Below are 24,459 nucleotides of genomic sequence, written 5' to 3' on the forward strand. Positions count from 1 at the left end.
TACACAATGGTTTAAGGTTCAAAATTTTTGAGTTCAATTTATATGGTACATTTTGTCACGAGTTTTTCTTTTCTGTACTAATTCTTCACAAAAATGTGGTAAATAACATTCAAATTAATTGTATCCTAGGTTTATATTACAAAAACTAAAAAAAAAACATCTTAGTTTTTGTAATATAAACATAAGTTAATTTTCTCAAATTAAATTTTGTTCCAATTCATTTTAAATTTACTTTTATTTGGTATTTTTTTTTTTTTTTTTATATAGAACTTACGTCTTTACATTACATGAAGTTTCATAGATCTGTAACATATAAGATGGTGATTTTTTGTAAACATTTAGAGACACATAATAATTTTGGTTAACACTATTTTATAATGATTTGTATTTTTGATTACGATTTGTTACAGTATAGTTAATTAAGTAACCAAAACAATAAAACCATAGCATTGAGATAGAAATTTTAACATATAAAACAGAAGAAAATTTAGAATAGTTTTCCTTATATCACTTCCAAAAAAAAAATCTTTTTTCATAAGAAATAGGGGAGAGGAGGTAGTCTTGACATGGGGCTAGTGCAGACAAATGTAATACTTTTGTTTAAAAGACTCTGTAAATTATAGCAGATTGGCAAAACTGTGTTACAGTTTCATAGACATAGTTTCAAGACAAAACACGAAATAGTTATGCAGCAAATAAATAAGTAATAAATGGTGGAAAAGTAACTTTAATTTTTGCTTTAATTGCAAGTTTAAACTATTTTAATTCATCATTATTTAAAAATAGGAGTTATATTATAAATAAATATGCTTATTACATATTTTAGGAGTCACTTTTGATTAACTTTTTTTTAATTAACGAATAAAAGAACTGATGACTACACACAGCTAGTCTGGATGTGCAGTAAGAGATAGAGGTAAGTGTGAAGATTAACTTTTTAGTGGTAGTAAATTTACTCTAATGCTAATGTTTAGAGATCAAGTAGCCCTCAGTTCTCATGCTGATATTCACTTTGCAAAATAATGCACAGTGATGATCACAAATTTAGCAAACGATCAAATTTTGTTTTATTTTCGTTACCAGTATTTAAAGTTTTCAGAACTTCAAAGAGCACTGATACAATATTTACACATTTCTAGAATTAGAAATTGTAGATTATTACAAAATTTAGTGTAATAACAATTAATGTTAGTAAAAATTCTTATTTTGGCCATCACTTAAAAACTTCTGCTCACTATCATCAGTTGTTGCATATTTATTTTAATTGTTTAAATATCCTAGTTGCCAAATCATCATCAAACAACTTTATTATACCAAAAATGAAATATCAAATTAAAAAAAAGGCTACCACTTTAAATAATCAAGAAAAAACTCTCGCTAAAATGAAGAAGTTGGAATTTAAGTTTTTATTAGGCTTTAACATTAATTTTTTTAAGTAAGGCTATCTACTCAAAACAGTAGTTTTAAACTAAAATTAATTCCATATTGATTTGACTTGATTCTTTAAAATATGTAATGCTAGATTAAAGAGTGAGTTTAAAGAAGTGTCAACCCCAGCCTATTTACATGTCTAACAAAAAATTTTTAAAAAAAGATTATTAGAAAACTTTACATCCAAATTAGCTTATCTATAATTCATAATAAAGACAATGATTTTTTTTTCGTTAACATTTTAACTAGAAAAATACAAAATATATTCAAAATAATGGTTAATAAATTTTTTTGTTGTTTTTTTTTGGCAAATTTGTGAAACCTGTCCACATTAGCCTCTTCTTTCTTACAGCAAGCAACAAAGAATATTGCATACAGACTTCTATAAGGTTGCGTAATTAAACCTTTTGAATATGTAGAATTTTTTTTAAAACTAAGAATCAGTATTAATATAATTAACTATTACAAATTCTAAGAAACTATACTGCAAATACTTTCTGTCCATTTAATAAAAAGTTGCCTTTAGACTAGTGATTAAAACTAAATTAAAACAAATTTAATTGCATTCAATAATTATATTTAAACCAAATAATTTTAAGATAGTATTTCAATCATACTAAAAGTACTTTAACTCAGGAATTTTTCACATTTAGAATGACCATAGACAATTTATGAACATAGGTTCTGTTAGAAATATACTATAATGCACTTTGACAAGTTTCTATTCAAAATAATCAAGTTATTAATTTCTTTATTTAAACTAACATTTTCTCTTTCATAATAAGAATGTTTCTATAATTATAAGTAACTTATAAACATAATCAGTTTTCCATTTTATATCTACTCATTAAAAATCATTACAAGAAAAAACATACCTCATATCCTAACCGCTTTAGAAACTGCCTAATTAGAGGTGGCTCATCACCAAAAAATCTGCAATTCAAAAAAATAAATATTATTAATTCAGAATAATGTAACCAATGTGCTATTCCATTTCATTAAATTATATTATTTGCAGACGAAAATAAGGTGGCAACAGATTACTAATGAAATACTCATCCAAATGGAAGGTGAGAAGAGTGGACAAAAATATGGTAAATATTTTTTATAAAATTTTGTTATCATTTTGACAAACTATGCAATACTTAAAAAAAATAGGAAACTGCAAGAATGGTTGGTAATAACACATGAGATTTTAATTAAATAAATTTAATTGCATTCAATAATTATATTTAAACCAAATAATTTAAGGGCATTATTTCAATCATACAAAAAGAATTTTAACCCAAGCAATAATTTTACATAAAATACCATAATAAGTAATACATTACAAGAGAAAAAGAAGAGAACACATTAAAACAATTCCAGTTTTTTTATTTATTGTTATTTGCAGCTCTTTTTGGTGCCTTTATTTCATTAGATTAATCAAAACATGTTTTTAAAAGTTCATCCTAGCAAAATCAAAATTAACAATGTTTAGTATAATTTGGCATAAATCTATTGCTCAAGATCAACTCATGAGAGTAAAAAATTACCATAATCAAAAAATTCCTCCGATATTTATCAAATTAGCTAGGATATAAAAAACCTATTTTTACAGTACTTATAATAGGTATTGTGATACCTTTATTAGCATGCATAGTACATATTAAAATAGTATCAATTAACATAATATTAGTAATTACCAAAAACTTTTTTATTTTTCATATTATTTTGAAATTGAAGATAACAAAGGGCTCATCAGCAATCTTTAAGATATATGTGCCCACTTAAAATATTAAGAGTTAAATCTGAATTGATATCTTATATATTTGGCAAAACTAATGGCAAATTTTTGATAAAAATTGGCATGGCTTAGTGAAGACAGATGAATACATGTGAAGGAATCACAGAGATATATGGATAAAATTTATTTTCCTTCTTGCCAACAGAGATCGCAGTGTTGATGCAAATTATACTTTAATAGAGTTACAGTGACAGTAGGCTAAAAAGGTTTTAGTAGTTTTACCGCCTTTTTGTGCAATGCTAATTAGTTTTACTAAAAATAATTCTTCTTGAAAGTGAACATCACCATGTTTTTTAAATACATGTTCTTTTGTCTTCTAGATTCAAGACTAAGAAAATGAAAAGAAAAAAGTGGCATATCCACTGAATAGATTGGTGATCAACGGCGGAAATTCGTGAAGTAATAACTTAATAAACTGAATTATGAAGAAAAATGAGAGTTGCGAAACTAATCATGATCATTTACCAAAATAGAAAAATACCAAATACTGTTTTATAATTTAAAAAGTATCATTCTTACGTGAAACTACAATGCTTTAATGAAAAATTAAAAATAATTTATGTTTTTCCACAAAAATACCTAGATATTCTTAATATGAGAACTATTAAAAATACTTTTAGTTAATTTCAGAAACACCTTTATATGTAATAATATGATGTAACAGTTTGACCACAATCAGCACTGATTAAAAGAATACTCTTTTAAGATAAAAAAAATTACAGAATTCTTGACAATTTAAGTGATACATACTGATAAAATATCTACTCCACAAAATTTCAGCTCACGCTACCTCTGAATCGTTTTTGATTGGTTTACTTAACATACTTAAGACAAAGTTTTCCGGAAAGAAAAGGAGGAATGCATGAACTTTGATACTCATAAATGTCACTTAGCTGGTTCTGCCACTAAGCTCCTCATTTGTTACACAGTCTATTTCTTATAAAAATGCAGTTTTGACAAATTAAAACATAAGCATTCATAATTAAAACATAAACATTTGGACAAGTCAAAACATAAAAAGCTATACTAACTTAGTCAATTTTTTTGCTCTGCAAGGGTTCAGCAATTCTATAACCTCTTTATGAAAATTATCCCAAGCTCTTGGTGCTGCAATAGCTGGATTCCTTCCCCCACCATTATTTGGATGACATCCTTGAGCAAGTTGCATCAATCGCAATCGTTCTTGAACCCATGTCACATCTTGCCGCATATTTTCTAGCTCCTGAACAAGAACATGTTGAGTTCTCATTTCAGAAGAAAGGTGAGCTACACTTCTAGCTAAAGTAACAACATGACTCTCTAATCTTTGAAGACGTTTACCAGCAGAACTAAAACATTATAAAGTATATAACTGTAATATTTACTAATAAAATCTTAAATTTGCAACAAATGAGTAAAAAAAAAAAATATTTCATTTTTAAAGATACAAATATTAGAAATACATATACAAAGTTTGCTATTTTTTTTCAGACAAAAAGGAAAGGGATTCAAGCTATGCTTATGTAAGATTTAAAAATCATTAAGGAAAAAAAATATCATTTTGAAAATTTTTTCCCTCCACTAATTTAGCACTTTGAGTATATGGTTGGAGTGCTCTTAGTTTGTGGTTTTTGCTCTAGATTATGTGACTGGACAAACTCTATTTATAATGCTGTATAAGTTAATGAAACATATAGCAAGAGAGTAAAAAAAAAACTCTTGATAACAACTCAATTTCCTTTTATCACTCTTTTATATCTTTTCACTAGCAATACATAGACATCAAAAATCAATTAGTTTAGAATTATTAAAATAATCAATTTTGGCAGAAATAATATAAGAAAAAATATCACACAACAAGTAAGAAGTTGAATATATAGGTTGCACATAACTAAATCATATTATGATTAACATATACCAACCAGTTCTAACACTCATAAATTTCACTTAGTCATTCATTTATCATAGTCTATCTCACAATAATTTGTCTAAATCCTCAACCTGCTGTCAACTGAATCAGAAAAAAAAAATATTAACCTCTAACCAAAAACTTTAAATAAAAACTACAAGATTACCAACCAAATCAATAAACATCTAAAAAAATTTATTAAATAAACGTCGCTATTTTTTCCCCTTTTTTGAAAAAAAGAAATATTTATAACTGAATGCAACATCAATAAACTCAAGCTGTTTCTATTAATTTCTATGTAATTTTTGATAGTTAAAATCTAAAAAATAATCATTCTTATTTGTAATGTTCATAGTTAAAAATAAAAAAATATTAGTTCACACAAAAAGAAATTATTTTCTATCGACAAATCACATGATTTCACAGAAAAATAAATTATGCTCAGATTTTATGACAATGCAAAAAAAAGAGAAAGAATTAAATGGGCTGGTCACATCATTCGAATGAACAGAGAGCGTTCCACAAACATAATCTTTTCGGCTCAGCCCATCGGATCAAGGCCCAGAGGTCGACCAAAGCTGAGATGGGCCGACTGCGTGGAAAGAGACTTTTCAGTCTTAAAAGTCTCAAACTGGAAGACAACTGCCAGGCGGAGGCAGGCCTGGAGGAAGTTAATTGAGAAGGCCAGGGCCCACCCGGGGCTGTCGTGCCGTTGAGGAAGGAAGGAAAAAAAAGAACTGAAGAGCATTTTTGCAAATACCTTGTCCTGCATTCTCTTGTACGCCTTTTCTCCGATGCACTCCTCTTTTCCATAAAACTATGATTTCCGCGACTAGTAGAACTAGGTCCTGTTAATGATGAGAGGCTACCGTTTAATTTGTGTCTAGAATGACGTGATGTTTCTATTGAAGCAGCAAATGGATTGGCTTTACATGAGTTTTTTACACCCAAAAGGTGTAAGATCTATAAATATTAAACATAGATATCATGAATCAAGTTGAATATTATCGTTAATGGAATAATATACTATGAAAAAGCACAGATTGTAAAAACAAGCTTATTGAGACAGTTGTTATTTAAATAAATCAAACAACAAAACAATTTAAAACTACTTTTTAAAAACTATAATCAAAACAAAATCTTAATTTCCCAAATATTATTTATTTTAGAAACTAAATAAATTAAGAGATTGAAAATAAAAGTTTCAAATGCTCATCTGTATTTAACAGAGGAGTACACTTGTTATTTGGAAATTCACCCAAAATTCAAAACTGGTGTAAAAAAACGATGTAAAAGTAGGCACGCACGCTACTCTTGGAAATGTACCCACTCTTTAATCAGCAAGTATTTCAGATGAGCAACAAAGATTGGTGTCATATCATGAGCCCAACCTGTTTTGTTTCCCCTCTCTCCTCCTCTAGGCTTTTCACTTACCATTAGAGATTGACATCAGCAGTTCAACTTGGCAGAAAGCTAAAGTAAAGCATCACAAAGGACCAAGGAAAGGGACTGCCAGACAGATAGTTATCATATTATTAACCCAACCAGGTTTGCTCCCCTCTCTCCTTCTTCAGGCTTTTCACTTACCATTATTGACTAATGTCAACATCTATTAACTTAGGAGAAAGCTTAAGTAAAACATCACAAAGAACCGCTTTGTTTAAAAAACCTACCAAGGTAAACGATTCATTCTCAGCTCATAAAACTGATAAAGTGAAGAATAAGTGTAATTTTTATATATAGGCACTCTGTTTACAACTATTATTTTATGTACCTTTATGTTCTGTATATATGTTTCATAATATTTACTGATTATTGCTAATATTTGACAAAAAGAAAAGTATTTCTGTTGGGGATGTCCTCCAGGAAATTTTCAAAGTTAGTGGATCCGATTAAAAGCTGACACCCCACATTAACTTTTGAACATTTTCAACTTATATTCAGAAATATACAGTAGATAATGGAGAAATTCATACTAACAATCTTTTACTGCCAGGCATTAATGAGTTAAAAATATTTTGTATTACAAAATTGAAATTCTTTCAGCTTTAAAACACTGAGGAACAAAAATTATGCTATTCAATCTAATTTAGAATATTTCTCTTACAGCAGATAACAAATTATTTAAATAATAAATAAAAGTACGGAAATGTATTTTAAAGTCAAATTACTTTGTTATAGGAATAATAATCATAGATAATTTCATTAGAATTGAGCATTTTCATTAAAAAAAATTTCTTTTTCTGTCTAATCTAAATTTTTCCTTCATACATAACTGGAAAAGCAAATTAAACAAAATAAAAATGACGGATCAATTTGGAATAACTTAATACATTTTAACTAACATTAAAACATTCTATGAAATAATTTAAACAAGTTTAAGGACTTGAACCTGATTGAAATATGTAAAAATGAACATGTTTGTCTCTGGTTCTATTTTTTTTTTAATTAAGAAGATTTAGGAAAGAAAGTAAAAAAACAAAATTAAGAAGAAACAAAAACGACAAAAAAAATTGAACTTTTCAAACATTCGACTAATGAGAAATTAAAAAAATTCACCTCAGAATACATTGTCTCCAAGCCTTCAAGCTGTTTTCTGATCATTGACACTTCAGTTGGTTCCAGAGTACTTGCTGTGGCACTAAGATCACTACTGTAATCCTCTTCATCATCTAATAAACTTTCCATATCAAGACCAGTTGTATTGGATGTAAGTTCTGGGTCACCGTTATCAAGGTAACATGGAAAAACTGAAACTAATAAAATTTATTTAAAAACCACAAAATATATTTCAACTATTATAAAAATAGACAGTTTTACTTTAAAATCAAACTTTACAGTTCATCAATGATAGTCAAGCTTGCAGAAGCAAAATATACAGAACTCTATTTTTTAGTAAACTCAAGATGACATTGAATCTAAGAAAGATATCATCTAAACATCAAATCTCATAAATAAGACTGTTTTTAATTACATTTAAAAAAAAATTTGGCAATAACAGAACAATGCCCATTAAACACATCAAAGACAAAAAGCACTGAAACTTTGGAAGGATGGGGGGGGGGAATTACGGGAATAGTCTAACGGTTAGACTATTCCCATAATTTGTTCACAAATTTTCCCATAATTTTTCCACATTATTTTTTAATAAGTGTTGGCACAAAAGGGTTAGACTATAACCCTTTTGTGCCAATTATCACATGTAGGTGCAAGCACGAAACACTATCATCTGCTGGTTGACACATCCACTCGAAAAAGGGGTTTAACTTTAAAAATCCGAATCCATCAACAAAAAAAAGGTATGCTTATTCAGAGAAAGAAAATACAGTCTGCACTAATTAGTTAGCATATTTGAGGTCACTCCTGCGAACCATTAAGATTGAAACCTAGAATGTCATCATTAGATCAAAAGCTAGTCCTGTTTTTTTTTCTTTGGCACACAGCACATGTTCATATTTTGGTGCCTACATGGATTAAGGCTTGACAGCAAAACATCCCCTGGACTGAACAGGCACTAGTGACTGAAGCTCACAGCCTCAGCCAAAAGTGTGTTTGCAACTCCCGTTGTGGATAGGTTAAAGTGTCATTTTTTATAAAGAATAATTAGAAACTAATAATTCGAAGAAACTAATAATTCCTAACAAACATTTTTGTTTTGTTTCATATGTTTCTATATCATACAAAATACCTGAAACAATAAGAGCTAAAGAAATGTGTAAAACATTAGCAAGTATAAGAGAAAATACCTAATTGATTTCTAGAATGATGCGTGGATGGAGGAGAACTGCTGCATTTTTTCGGACTGTAATTGCCATGGGCAATGCCTAACCTATGGCCACCAAAAGTGGATTTGCTGAACTGAGAACTTTTACCACTGCGATGGCGACAATTAACTTGATTAGAGCTGGTAGATCTACGCATACTTGTCTTTTTACCAGAGGTTTTTACTGCTGTGTCTGTGGTTTTCTGCTGATGATCAATTGACTTCTTGCAACTATTTAAAGCTGACGCACTGCAATTATAGTTTAAAAAGTTACAAAAAAGCATAAAAATTAAAATAAACACAATATTTGACAAAACATTGTTTTATTTTGTACTTATCATTTTAAAATAAACATAATTTTAAATTACTGACACTTTCAAACATAGTCAAGTCTTCATATTTATAAGTCAAGAGCTGAACGGAAATTATGTACTATCAATGAACAAGCTTTACAGTAAATTAAAATTTATATATATATATATATATATATATATACACTGGTTATCATAAATTAAGGAAAATTCACAAAAATCGCGATAACTCAAGAAATTACACATGGAATTTTATGAAACTTACCCACAATATACAACACATAGTAAGGTATTAAACAACATAAAAAGAAATTATCAGACATTAATAGTAGTATAGAAATTAGCACATGTATAAAATAAACAAATTGGAAGTATCGGTTTGCAATAGAAAAAGTACCTTTAATATGGAATATGATTGCCTCTAGAAGCAATACAGCACAAACAGCGATGTGTGATGCTTTCAATTATGCGGTCTATCAGTTCAATAGGAAGTGAGAGCCATTGCTCTTGTAAAGCAGTTGCAAGCGTGGCAAGGGTCTGAGGGGGCGGATTGATGGCAGATACACGCCTCCCTAGAGCATCCCAAACGTGCTCGATAGGATTCAAGTCCGGGGATCGAGCTGGCTACTCCATGCGAGTAATTGTTTCCTGTTGAAGATAATCATCAACAATGCGAGCTCTGTGTGGTCTTGCAGTATCGTCCTGTAACAGGAAGCAATCACCAATTGCCCCGGCATATGGGCGCACATAAGCATCAAGGATGTTGTCTCGATAAACCTGAGCATTCACGGTTCCCCTTGGAAAGACATGGAGGTATGTGCGCCCTCCTAAGGATATGCCTCCCCAAACACAGACACTGCCTCTTCCGTATGCATCTCTTTCACGGATGTTTGATGGATGATAACGGGTCCCAGGTTCTCTCCATATCAAATAACGTCTACTGTCACTTTCTAGACTAAACCTGGACTCATCCGTAAAGAGAACAGGCCTCCATTGATCTGACGTCCAGTGGACATGTTGTCGGGCCCACTGCAAACGGTCTCTCCTATGGCGTGATGTGAGCGGCACGCAAATGGCTGGTCGTCTCGCATACAGACCACCTTCGTGGAGCCTTCTGCGCACAGTTGACGTTGACACCAACCTTCCGGTGGCTGCAGCAAGAGAGGATCTAAGATGTGTCGGAGTAGCGGTTCTATTCCTGCGTGCACTTAATGTCAAATATCGGTCATCGGCACTGGTCGTAACAGTTGGCCGTCCTTGACTGAACCTCCTAGATGCCGAATCTGTGGTTTGAAATTGCCTCCAAAGTCTATGAACCACAGATGGACTCACATTTAGCCATCTGGCCACTTCTGATTGACTCTGCCCTGCCTCTAGTCTCCCGATGGCTCTCCATCGTAGTTCTTCAGGCAAATGATGCCTAGAGGTCATTATTACGAATTGGCTATCTCAGATTTTCAATGTCGCAATCACAGTAAAATTTGTGTGCTTTCTCTCAAACTTGGACTTTTATGCTCCAGGCAGATGACGTAAGCCGAGTGCAGCGCCACTAATTTGCATATTGCAATTTTACTCAGCTACTCTTAGTGGACAACATATGCAAATTTTGCACGGTTTGGCTTACTTTTGAAAGAGTTATCGCTATTTTTGTGATTTTTCCTTAATTTATGATAACCAGTGTATATATATATACACACAAACAAGGGTAGAAGATTCTAAGGAAGCTTCCTTAACTCTTATTTATAAAATTTCTAAAATGTATACTATACTAATATAAATTAGTATTGTATATACAGTCAAACTTGTTACTTCAAAAGCATGTTTCAAAATTATTTTCTGAATTGCATTGCTTAATGAAATGTATTGAGAAAAAAAATTCTAATAGTGCATACAAAATAAAACTTCTACAAGAAATTTTTTAAACTAGACTTTGTAGAAATCTAAGAGAAAAACTTTATTCATCATTTTAAATAAATAGATAATTATAATGACAGCTGAAAACAACTTATCTCGACATATTTCTTCTTATAAGATATTTTAACAGTATTCATGTAACTTTTAAAATTGCTCAAACATTAGTTATAAAATTTTTGTTTGTAGTAAAAATCATACCTTAAAGTAAGAAGCAATTTTCCAAGCTATAAAAAAAGTCATAGTTGAAAACAAACAAAATATTTTTTTACAGGAAGATGAAAGGCGTGAAAAATGAACCATCATTATTTATGTCTTAAACCAGGTTCGTGATATTTAGGAGCAAATTATTATGTAATGAAAAACTGAGCTCACCCCATTTAATTTGAAAAAAAGTATTTAGGTTCTAATACAACGAGTTTACAAACACCAGCACCTTATAAGCGAAAATGATTGTAATTTTGATTAATTTAAAATTATTATTAAACTTAAATTGACTTGTTTACAATTATCTTGTGAAATTTGAACTGTCAACATAGACTAAAAAGCTATGTTTTATACTTTTTTTACCCCTTAAATTAGGGGTGCCCAACATGCGGCCCTCAAGCCATATGCGGTCATCCGACCCTCGATGTGCGGCCCATGGCAGCAATCTAAACAAAATGAAAAAAGAATTTTGCTTAAATTAAAAAATTTCGAAAATTTGAAATTAAATAGTTTTTAACTCACCCAATCTCAATGTAGTTCTTCGATTGCGTTTTTTCATCATTTTTAATTTTGATCCTTTTAATTTTAATAATTTTAACCTCAAAAACTTTCTTTAAATCAAAGTTTTTATCTTACATTTATTTTAATTACTAGAATATTTATTTTTTAATTTAATTCTATGAACAATTTTTCTAATGTTAAAATTTATGTTTAAATGGACTTTTGTATTATGTAATATGATAAAAAAGAAACATAAATTTTTCTTAAGTTTATTTCAATTTATTTAATTTTTTTCTAATAAATTGTTTCTGATTTTCTGATTCTGTTTTTTTCCTAAATAATCTGTTTTGCAGTTTCAAATTTTAAACATTTATAAGTATTTAATTTTATGCAAAGATATTACAAGGTTAACTGAAAAAAAGAATTTAGTGCCTAGAACAATGATGTTTATATAAAAATTGCTGTCAATACGTCTGAATGAATACTTCATCAGGCGGCCCTTCATTGGAAGGTTGTACACTCCTACCTTAAATGCCTAATATGCAAAAGTTTGTTTGACGCACTTAACTAAAGGTAAAGAAATTCTAAGTGTAGGAATTTTAGTATGAGTAACAATAAAAGTTATATTAATAGTTAGGAGCTGAATGAGGCAAGCAAAAAAGTACCTGAAATTCCGAAAGGAACAGTCCTAAAATATGAAGAAAAATATATCTGTAAATTTGTACAGTAAATACAAAATTGAAAATGAAAATTTTACTTATTAAATATTGCGCAAATTAACAGATATATGCAATATATATTAAATACATTCTTCTTCTTCAGCAAGAAAGCCCCTTACAGGCCTTGGCTGCCTCAATCACACATAGCCTCCAACGCCTCTTGTCCATGGCGACTTTTTTTCAGTTGTTTATCTTTAATACTTTTATATCTTTAGCAGTGTCATCCAGCCATCTAGTTGGAGGTCTTCCTCTAGCCCGAGATTCCGAATGATTTTTAAAGGTGAGCAGTGGTGATTCGGACTGCATTATTTTTTGGACCTCTCCAGATATGGCCAAGTCATATTAATCTATTGCTTCGGATGACCTGCACTATCTGTGGCTGTCCATAGAGTCTATATAATTAAAAGTTGTATCTGATTCACCAACAGCCTCTTTCCTGTACTGGGCCAAAAATATTTCTAAGGATTTTCCTTTCAAAAACACCAAGAGTACGCTGAGTGTTTGCGTTTAGTGTCCATGTTTCACTTGCATAGAGCAATACAGGTAGAATAGGAGTCTTATAAATTTTAATTTTAGTTTTTCGACTGATTAGGCTTGATCCTAATTGCTTTCTTTGTCCAAAGAAACACTTGTTTGCCATTTTAATTCTGTTGTCTACTTCTGTTTTTATGCTGTTTTGGTGATTGATCATTGTTCCAAGGTATTTGAATTCATTAACCTTTTCAAAGGTGTAACCATTTATGAATAAAGGATCATGATTTACAGTTGTGGCTGGAGATTCCATAAATTTAGTTTTATCTTCATTGATGGTAAGGACCATATTTGTGGCAGAAGTTTCAAGAGACAGAAAGGCCTCTCTCACAGCTCTCTCTGATGTTCCTATGACATCGATGTCATCGGCATATGCCAGTAATTGGACTGATCTATTCCAAAGGGTGCCTTTTCGGTTTAATCCACTATCTCTGATACATTTCTCCAGAGCTAGATTAAAGAGTAGACAGGCGAGGGAATCCCCTTAAATACATTAGTTTAAAGAAAAAAATTACAATTCATAATTACAAATGCCATATAGACAAGGCTGTCTTTAAGAAAGGATGTCAAAAGGTTTCATCCCATGCAAATATTGCTAAGTTTACATAGTCAGCAAAATCATATCAGTTACTTTGAAAGATGAATAAATTTATTTGAAAGTTAAATGATGTACTAAAGTAGTCTAAAATTATTTTTAACATTTACTGAATTGATTCCTAACATTAAAATAAAGAATTTCTGTTTGTCAAGTTTCCCAACAATTTTAATCTGAATGAATGCATTTGTTTTCAATGTTAAGCATATTATTATTATACTAAGTGTAGAGTATTATGGGATGATTTGAAGTTATCAAATGTTTAGTTAAGCAAACAGGCATTAAACAATACACCAAAAGTGGTCTTTATTATCTAGCACTCACCATGTTAAAAAAAGGGGTACACTGTTTACCACATAATTGATCTGCAAACAACCATAATTTATCACCACTAATTGATGTGGAGAAAAACTTATTAATGGGAGACATTAAATTTAGAAATATTATAACAGGTTATAAGGAATTACTTATGCTTTGGTGAGGGAAAAATTAGATTATTTGTTTTCTAATACATCTTGAGCATTAGGTTGATTTTCTTTAATTATAGATGTGATAAGAAAACCATATCTTTGATCCCATTACCATGAAATTTTAATATTTTACTCTCACTCAAAAGAGAAAAATTGTCAAAAACCTTGGATAAACCAATTTAAACAGAAATTTTAATCTCAGGATGTGATACATCGTGTGGTACCACAAAAACTTCCCACAGTCAGCTCAATAGCAAGAGAATTTTAACTCATGATCCACTTACAGCTGCTGATATTTTTTAGTTAGCACTATGCTTGGTGTAAAAGCCTAGAGCAGAATTCATATCAACCAGGTACTATTTGGATTCAAACCTGCATTACTTCGCATATCACAACACGCTTTGGGATGTTTAATCTATGCGATCTCCGAGAACCACATTGATCAAATATTTTATAATAAACATTATTTGTATATAAAATTTGATAAATGAGGTACTTAAAGATCACATAGATTATACATCCCAAAGCCTGCAGTGACGTGCGAATCTTAATTTGCGGAGAATAAAAGTGAATCTGAAGTATTACATTTTGCCCATGTACTATAAAAATTGCATGAAGAAAGCTGAATAGAAATGATAAAAAAAATTCTTCTCCGTATTAACAAAGTAGCATATAGTTAAATATTAAAGATAATAAAGCTAATGTAGCAGATTTAAAGGTCGATGAAACAGTGTACAGAGTGAAAATGAATCCAATTATTAGTCTCTCTGCCAACTATGATACATTTCCACCCTCAATGCAACGAAAAATTTGGCAAACAGAAACTGGTCGCATTGTAGCAACTCTAAAGAACATATGCTTTTTCTTTTCCCTTCTAATTGTCAAACTTCAATTTTCCTTACTCCCATTGTTTCATGAATAAAAGCATAAAAATATTTATCTATTTTTTCACTTCAATATATGAAAAAATAATTGTCTAAATCTGATAGAAATTTCAACTTTTTGCCATAGTTGCCAAAGGTAAAAGAAAAGAAAGAAAAATAGTAAACAGTCACTTTTTAGTCGCCAGCAGAAACCTGAAATAATTAAACTTTTTCACAGAAATGTTAACTTATCCAACTCTAATTAGAGAATGAAGTTAAGAATGCAATCAATTTTGGAAAAATACAATAAAAAATATCACATACCTCATTGAAAATTTATACTTGGATCTTGATGGTAATTTTGGAGAATTTTCTGCACTTGCAAGAGGTGAAGCAGCAAGGGAAACAGCTTGATGAGAGGGATTATCATAAAGACTTTCACTAGATACATCATTCTGCTCATCTTTTTCATTAGTCTGTCTACAAGTCATAGATGTATTTGGCGTCTCATATACATGCCTAACTTTACTAACTTGACAATCCTTAGTATAGTGTTTATCCTGACATTCACGAGCTTGTTGATCCCAGATACCACCATTGACACTGTGATCAGAATCCAGACTGGTATCTAAATTGCTTGCAACACTAACACCACTACTGTGAGGAGAAACAACACTTTTGGAGCCATGCATACTACTGTGCATTGTACCTCTACCTGATTCAGAAGAAGATTTGTACACTTCAGCACTATCACCACAATCTGTAGAATTAAGCTGCAAATTATCAGGAGATACAGTTTCATTACTTTTATTTGGCACTTTAACTTCATTGGAAGGAGCTGGTATAGAACTCTCTTCATTTGTGTTGTGTACTGATTTGGCATAGCAAGCTCCACTTGCAACTCCTGATTGCAAATCAGGTTGCTGTGATTGAGATGGTTGTGATACAGAGTCATGAGTTCTACTAAAACTAGGAAAAGGAGCTATACCTCCATAAATAGCCTCAGGATTAACTGGTACTTCAGGCCTTTTTTCCTGGGAAGGTCGCCCAATAACTTCTTTTGGCACTAACTTATCATAATCATAAGATGATTTGATGTTGTTAGAATAGCAGTTCTATAAAAGAGTAATAAAAAAGAAATTAAAAAAATATATACAAATTTATCAAAAAATCTTAACTGCACAGTAAACAAAAGTTTTCCTGGATAAATATTTAGATGTTAAAATGCTAGTCAGAATTTTTAAGACTTAAATATCATAACTAAATTAGGACAATTAAAATTCAAGCATAATTAAAAATGCCTTTCAACAACTATTTCTATTTGTGCTTTTAAGACTTTTTAAGCACATACTTATAAAATTATACAAAACAGTAAAACCTGGAATTTAATTATTTAAAAATTATGTTAGGTCTTTTGAAAAAGTTTTTTAGGCATTACCTCAATCATTTAAGGCAGGCAACTTAATTCATAAAACATAATTTTTATAATAAAAACAAATAAAACAGAATTGGGTACTGCAAATTTTTTTTGAATAATAAAACAAATGCTGTCTTACTCTTGGACTAAGATAATTTGACCAGCTAATTCTCTGTTCTCGAGCAAAAAATTTGCTGCATGTATCACGTAACTGATCTGGATCAGTAGCTTCTTCATGGTCATGTTCATGTTCAGAAACATTGGTTGAAGCTGCAAAAGGGTGTCTGAAAAGGAAGTCAAAATAAGAATTAAATAACTTAAAGGTTTGTGAATACGATTATAATATATGTGTAGAAAGAGTAAAACATAACAATGTACTACATGTCCAGAAGTCATTATACTCAATAAAAAAATTTTTAAAAATCCAAAACAACTTTTTTAAGAAAACGTTTTTGGTACCCAGGTGATAAACATAACTTAACATATAAAATATTTAAAAGTCTTCAAATACAGAATAAGGATTGGAAAAGATAATTTTTATGAAAAATAATTCAACTAATGTAACAAAAGTAAAAAATAATATTGTTAAATATACTGGACAAAAATCCGGAAAGCAAGAATGGTTAACTGCAAATTGAACTGTAATTTTTTCCACCACCCAAAAAATTAAAAACCTCACAAAAAGAAATTATCATAAATATATGCTTAGAAATATTAACTACTTTTAATGTTTTGAAATCGAGAGCTATGGTGTTTATGATGCATTAAAAATCTCCATTAAAAAAACATATCAAGATATGCTAAGATATTTATTTTAATTAAATTTTAAGAGAATATCTATTTTAAGCTAATTTAGTAATCAAATAATACCTTATTTATTTTAAATTTCAACTTTGAACAGATAGTCCACGAAAGAAGTGCAGATTTTAATAATATGTTTATATGTACAACTTATATAATCATTCGACTGATATCAACATATATTTAACTTACTGTTTTTTCATTAGCTACAGCATAGCAAAATGGTAAATTTACCAGGCAGTAAAAATAATGCCATGAAAAAATCATAAAATCAGGTAGTACCTTTCAACTTGATATGGTCTACAGTGATGCATATGAGTAACAGGTTGAGAAAGGCTAAGTGCAACACTATTCCCACTGAATGAAGAAGAAGATATGTAACTTAAACGTTGGTCAGCAACTGAAGAAGGATTTGCATTAAACCCAGGCATACTATATTCCTGAGACTCCTGAAAATGTTATAAATATAGGAAAAGGAAATATTCATGACACATTAACACAAAAAAGTTACTAAGTAAGACTCAAATAATACCTCAATTCTAGGTTTTTCCTCATCATTTGGTCCCTTTTCTAACTCAGTAAGCTCCTACTCAAAAGAAAATTGTTTAAAATTTAAATTCAAGTAGTTAATTGAGATTAAAAATATAATTATAGTATACACCTTTAAACTTGGAAAGCAGGTAGCAAACAAGTTTTTTAACACAAACTAGTTTAGTAAAAACTAGTTTTCTTTTATGCTCTAAAATGCAAAAATGGCACTAAAAAGGATACTATACAATTCTGCCCCTTTCATATATAGCAGTTTATTTATTTTAAAAACAATTGAGCTAACTTGTTGCTGTTTTTTATACAATCTTAAAGTCAAAATCCTGATGCAAACCATTAAATAAAATAAAAAATGCATACAACAAAAAATTTAAAATTGGTTTAATTAAAATTTAAATTAATGTTTCAAAATTTAGGACTTCAAGGTCTTTAATAATTGAATGCAGAAATAATCAGTAGATGTAAGTTAAAATGTAAAATTATGGAAGCTGCAAATAGAAGTCATTCTGTTTTTCTGAAACATAAATTTGACTTGTTTAGGAAAAAAATACTAAATATTTCAGTAATGCTCACTCAGAAATTTAACAGAGTGACAAATTATTTTGCATGTTGTTGAAAAGAAACAAACTTATTACAGTGCTTGCAAACTGCCATTTAGACAATTTACCAAATCTCACTTCAAGTTAACTATGAAATATTTTCTTATACAAAATATATATATATATATATATATATATATATATATATATATATATATATATATATATATATATATATATATATATATATATATATATTTGATAGATATTAACAGTTTGAATAAATAGGGTTCAATCAGCATAATATAAATTTGAAAAACATCATTTTAAAATTAAGGATGACAGTGGTTAGAAAAACATAAAAGGTGGAAATTCCAGAATATGAATCCAGATATGATATCCCAGAAAAAAATTAAGTCTAAAAGGTATGATACTGGGATGTGAGATTTTTAAACAGCATGAACACGAATCACTATGTTAGATTTCAAAATCGCGAGAATAGGAAACACAATTTTTGATTTTAAATTCACATGAATGTGAATAACATTTGATTTTTAAATTCATGTAAATATGAATTGTGATATGTAATTTTTAAATCATGTTCATATGAATCACAATTCTGTAAGTACAAATCGTGCTATAAAATTTTGAAACCTCATGAATACGAATCTCGAGGAGTAATATTTCAGCAATGTGAACACAAATCACAATAGTTTGTTTTAAATCCTGTAAATACGAACTGCGATGCTTGATATAAAATCATAAGACTACGAATCACATTGTGTGATTTTAAAATCAAGTAAATGAGAGTTATATTGTTTTATTCTTGATTCACATAAATGCGAATCATAATATGAGATTTTTAAACCACGTGAACAGAAAACATAATGTTTGATTTTAAAATAGCATGAATATGAAATAACAATGTTTGATATTAAATGGTGAGAAAACTAATCCCAATGCATTAAATCACGTAACTTTATTTTTAAATCACATAAATACAAACCTTGGTGCGTGATTTTTAAACCGTGTGAACACAAATTATGATGCTTGATTTTGAAATCGCATAAATACACAAAGTGATATTTGCGTATGAAATATGATTGATGTAGAAACTAGGAAATTGCAAGCATAACTCACAAGTCAATTGATAAAAACAAAACTTGCCTATGTATAATAGTAAAATTAAAATAACTAGTTGGTAAGCATTAAGGATAATAAAGTTAGCACAACTAACATTTTTAAAACTTGGAGAAACATTACATATCGGGCGAAAACTAAATGCATATTACAAAAATGAAGATGATTAGTGAGAAATTCTGTCAGTGAAGGATCGTTAGAGCAATGATCGAAAAAACATGTTGTCATAGATAACAAAGATAAGAAAGAGTGAAACTTTTTAAAAGCTGAATTTTTGCTAAATATATATATATACACATATATATATATATATGCCAAAGGCAAAGCAAAGAAAACTCAGCCCCACAGAAATTACGAGATTTTCGATGCGGAACACAATTCCTCCCTTCCTTTAGCGAAAATTATGTATGGGAAAATGTATATTAAAAAAATCAAAACCATACACCACCAATTGTTTAACATAAGTAGTTTTTAAAGTTAGTTCCAATTTCCTTAAGACGTTTTCGCAATTTACGACAGAAAGATGCTAAAAAGTATAAAATATCTGGTTTTGTCACTGAATGTCACAAAGAATATGTTTTATCATATTTTGTTGTCCCTGTTAGAAGAAAACATGCAATTTTACTGGCTAATATAAAAGGTGACCTCGTACTGAAAAGGAGGAAAATTAGTTTTCGTAAGAAAAGTGTTTCATGTTAGAATATACAAGATTCTCGAAATGGTGACTAAAAGGCAGAAAAAGAGGAAAATTTATCTAAAAAAAACATAAAAAGCTGAAAATCCGGTAAGAGGCGGAAAAAAAATAAAAAAGTAAAAATAAAAAAGGCCCTGTAAAATAAAAAAGCTGATAGCTATTAATAACCTTCTTTAAAAACATATGTTACATCTAGTGGGAAAAATGGCAGAACTAAACCAAAGGAGGAAATAGATGATTTAACTTAAATTATCCAAACTGATAATTACGGAACATATTTCATAATTAACAATTAGAGAGAAATTTTATTAAAGCTCATAGAAAGGAAAAAATATATATAATATTTAAAAGCACTTGAAAATAGATAAGAAATTAACTGAGCTCGAAACATACTTTACTAGAAGTAGATTGTGTTAGAAAAGATCGGAGTTTCCTTTGAAGGGAAGACCATTTTTCACCAACAAGTTTTCCAGAAGTCTAGGATTAAATATAACTTTTAATAATAAACAAATTTTAAATATAACACAAGAACAAAAGTGAAATAAAAAACTCGAAGAATTTTTAATTTAAAGCAGTTAAGCTATATTTAACTTAGTGAGAAATTGTCAACTTATAAGTTTTAACTGTCCAATGTCATGACTATTTCAATAATAATTAAATACATATATAACTTTGCTTTTAGCTTAATAAGAATATGTTTGCATAGCATTTCATTCATTTTTTTTTTTTACTTTTCCAAAAAAACTTCAGAATTCCGGACCATATTTTTGTTGAACATATTGTGCACCAAAAACTAACATTTCTAAAAATTTAAAATGCAAATTTAGGTAACAATTTAAAGCAAGTAAATGTCATAAAACGTGCTTTTTTATACAAGCTTACATTCATATTTGATTCAGCATTAAGATAATAAAATTAAAGTAATTAATCAATAAGAAAACCATGTTTTTGAAATAATTTTTTTAAAATCCATACAAACAAATCATTAATTTGATTTTCAATGCTAAAGCTATAAATGTTTTAAGACACTATTAAAATTACAATTAAACATTTAAATTATCTAAGACAAGCTTTTTCAGTCTGAAATATTGCATTTCACAGTTGAAACTATATAGAATCCTTATATCCAGAAGTTGTTCAAGGAGGTTTTTACTTTTTTTGCATCATTACAAAAAATAACTTTTTTTGTACCTTATGTTCTTGCACCCAAGCATGTGTTCGAGAACCAGGTCGATCTGGTCTTTCAGAATGGTGAGCATGATGCATATAAGGTAATGGATCCTAAATTAAATGAAAATAAAATACTATACACATGTTTATATTTTACATTTCTAGGCAGTGTGAATATAAATTTATATATTTTTACCGATGGGCGTGGTGGTGTAGATGTGTTCATGCAAATATCTGGGTGATGATGATGATTGGGGACATCATGATTTGGAGGGTTGGGTGGTTCTCTGTAAATTGGTGGTCCATAAAAAGGTTTTGGAGGAAGTGCTGGTTTTTGATCAGTAGTCCCATCTGTAGTATAAAGTAAAAGAGATATCAATTAATCATACTGAAAAACAACTGAAGATGTGAATCAGAACTATTTACTGGAATCTAGGAACAAGTCATTTAAAACTTGAACAAAAAATGCTCCTAAGCTCATTTGTGGCAATAAATTAAAGTTAAAATTTAAAGATGTTTTAACCAGTGTTTAATTTCATATTTTAACTAGTGTTATATTTTAATAAATCTTTCAAATATTTAGAACTACTTTGATTTATTATCTTTTTAAAATGACTTTAGACTACCATGAGTAAATTTTGACAATCGATTGGAACAAAACTTTAAACATATTTGCAATCGACATGTGTACACTTATTGCTGAATAATCTAACCACAAGCTAACACAAAGCCTTACTATACGCCTATGTAAAAATTAATGACTAAAAAAAATCAAAAAATTTATAACACCTGAAGCTTATGGTTAGCTCAAGTATGCTTCAAATTTAACTGTGATTAAGACATTAGGATATTAATTATCTGAAAACAGCCGATTGGGTTTCAAATAGACTGCAAAAAAGATTGAGTATACAACTGGGTTAATAATTATTACCCAAAATTACAGATTATATCATGAATTAATTTAGTGAAACTTTTAATACAAATGATAAATTCATAGAGTTTACTCAATTACACAAACAGATAGATTTAGATAGATTTTAATAGCTGAATAACGGTTTTAAATATTGTAAATTTAGACTGTAAGTCTATCGTTCAAACTTAGTACCTACATACTAAAATAATAAAAGACTTATAAATAACTTTAAGATTAAATTAGAGAAACTACATACATTTTTTTACAAAATTTACAGAAAATAAATACACAAAATTACAAAAATAATAAATTTACAAAAAAAAAATATATGAAAGTTGTAAGCGGCATGACTATCACAGGTAGGTCTGTCAGCCTAAAACACATAACATCTCATTGCAAAGCAAAATTTTAGACTGAACTGCAACTCACTCTCTTTCTAAGCAGGCTCTGATCGAAATGACCAACAAAATATTGTGTGCCGATATCATACAGAATGAACAAAGACCTTGCATTTAATTTAATATGTTCAAATTAAAAAAAAAAGCTGGAAGTATATTAGCATTATAATACATTAAATACATACAATCCACAATATTTTGTACATCCATGTCATTTGCAAGCTACATCAACATACAGCAGCAAAATTCTAATCGATTATTGAAAAAAAGCTTAATATTTTTAAACAATCTCAATACAAATGTTTTTTTTTTCTGCTCACACATTCCATTATTCACTTATGCAAGGAAAACACCTAGCCTTTTTTAATTCTCAGAAAGAACTATGGATTCCTGCAGTTGTTTTATTTTGTAACACTAGACAAAATCTCTCTCCTATGATTTTTTTTCACTAATTTTTCATCACTCTGATAAAGTAGGTAGTTTCATTTGATTGAAAAACTTCTAATTTAAAAAAAAAATAACAATTTTTTTTAATTATGAAAATTTCTTTTATAATTAACCCATTTTTGGCCAAAGGTGCGTAAATGCACCATTTCATTAAATATTTTTTTATTAACACTGTGGCGAATATTTTTCACTAATTTTATTTTTCTGCTATTGTCAAGGGTTCTGAAAACATCTATAATATATTAGAAATTTAATTAGAGTAAACACTTTCTGTTTAGAAACTTTTGAACAACTCTAGCTTATTAACTTAAAACGGTTATTGACAAATGAAACTTTTTTTTAAATGTTTTAAGTATTCCTTTTGAGATTTATCATATGTTTTTATAATATATTAAAGTTGCAAGTCAGTAAATAAAAAATTTCATAAAACAAGCTTTCAACTAAATGATTTGTTCATTGATTTAGTGAATGGTGCTTGTATGTACAACTTTATTTCTTGAAAAATATATAATTTTTCACTCATGAAATTAACAAATGGAATGAAAGCATATTTCAATAAAAATAACACCACATTTTATAGAAATTCTATGCTTGGCCTAAAATGGGGTTAAGATCAGATTAGTTTTTCAGATCAGATAAGTTGAATTTTAGAATTGATAAAAAATATTGATATTTTAAAATTATTAAATCTTCATTCGATTATTTGCGCAAACATAATTTATACATGTTTAAGTTTAAATTTGTATTATAATGAATAAGAAATAACTAACCCACTTGTATCAGAAAAGACATAACTGGTTATATGTTTCTATTACCTTATTCCATCAATTCAATTAAAATTCTATACATTGCACACTGAGAATTTTAACATAAAATTTCAATAGTATTAGAACTATGTATTAATAACTCTACATATTAAATCTTAGATCTTAAAACAAATTCATGACATTGCAAAGACAGGTAATATCTGGTATTCGCATACTTTTATCACTTAGCATTGCTTTGACAAAAGTTTGCAAGCCTTTGTTTGTTAGTAGTCATAATTAATTAGTAATCATTTATGATAATAATCTGATAAAAACTTTAAAATCATTTTACTATTTTAGTAAAATTCTATTTTGCTCTAACAATTCAAAAACTCTTTCTTTAAAATAATGGCAAATTATCTCAATTATTGCTTTTACTTTAATGATTCAAATCAGTAATTATTTTATATAATAATTAATTTAAAGCATGATTTAAATTTCTGATTTCAATCAGATAATTTAAATAGATGAAATCTTAGATGAGATGCACATAAGATACTTTAATTATTTCACAATTATAGTGATTGAGAAAATAATTGCAGGTTACTCTATATTTTAAATAAACTGTTTTTTAATGGCAATAAAATAAATAAACAGTAAAAAATATTAGCA

The 24,459-nt window shown here is 29.0% G+C and overlaps 1 protein-coding gene across 5 annotated transcripts in view; it reads right to left on the reverse strand.

Moving 5' to 3' along the window:
- Nucleotides 1-24,459, reverse strand: part of LOC107453362 (uncharacterized) — a 66,829-nt gene that overhangs the window by 1,384 nt on the left and 40,986 nt on the right. For 2 of the 5 annotated variants that reach the window (XM_016070166.4, XM_016070165.4), the window contains exons 3-14: nt 21,480-21,634; nt 21,305-21,394; nt 20,507-20,590; nt 17,727-17,780; nt 17,477-17,643; nt 16,533-16,677; nt 15,301-16,091; nt 8,852-9,117; nt 7,665-7,861; nt 5,866-6,068; nt 4,249-4,545; nt 2,307-2,364 (exon numbers count right to left, since the gene is read on the reverse strand). In XM_016070166.4, coding sequence (XP_015925652.1) covers nt 2,307-2,364; nt 4,249-4,545; nt 5,866-6,068; nt 7,665-7,861; nt 8,852-9,117; nt 15,301-16,091; nt 16,533-16,677; nt 17,477-17,643; nt 17,727-17,780; nt 20,507-20,590; nt 21,305-21,394; nt 21,480-21,634 — 2,507 coding nt within the window. The remainder of the gene's footprint in view (nt 1-2,306; nt 2,365-4,248; nt 4,546-5,865; nt 6,069-7,664; nt 7,862-8,851; nt 9,118-15,300; nt 16,092-16,532; nt 16,678-17,476; nt 17,644-17,726; nt 17,781-20,506; nt 20,591-21,304; nt 21,395-21,479; nt 21,635-24,459) is intronic. The other 3 variants (XM_071188396.2, XM_016070167.4, XM_071188394.2) reach the window with 2 other exon arrangements.

The sequence above is a fragment of the Parasteatoda tepidariorum genome, chromosome 12 (assembly GCF_982258835.1).
Source record: "Parasteatoda tepidariorum strain Cologne lab strain chromosome 12, Ptep-v5.0, whole genome shotgun sequence".
NCBI classification, from domain to species: Eukaryota; Metazoa; Arthropoda; class Arachnida; order Araneae; family Theridiidae; genus Parasteatoda; species Parasteatoda tepidariorum.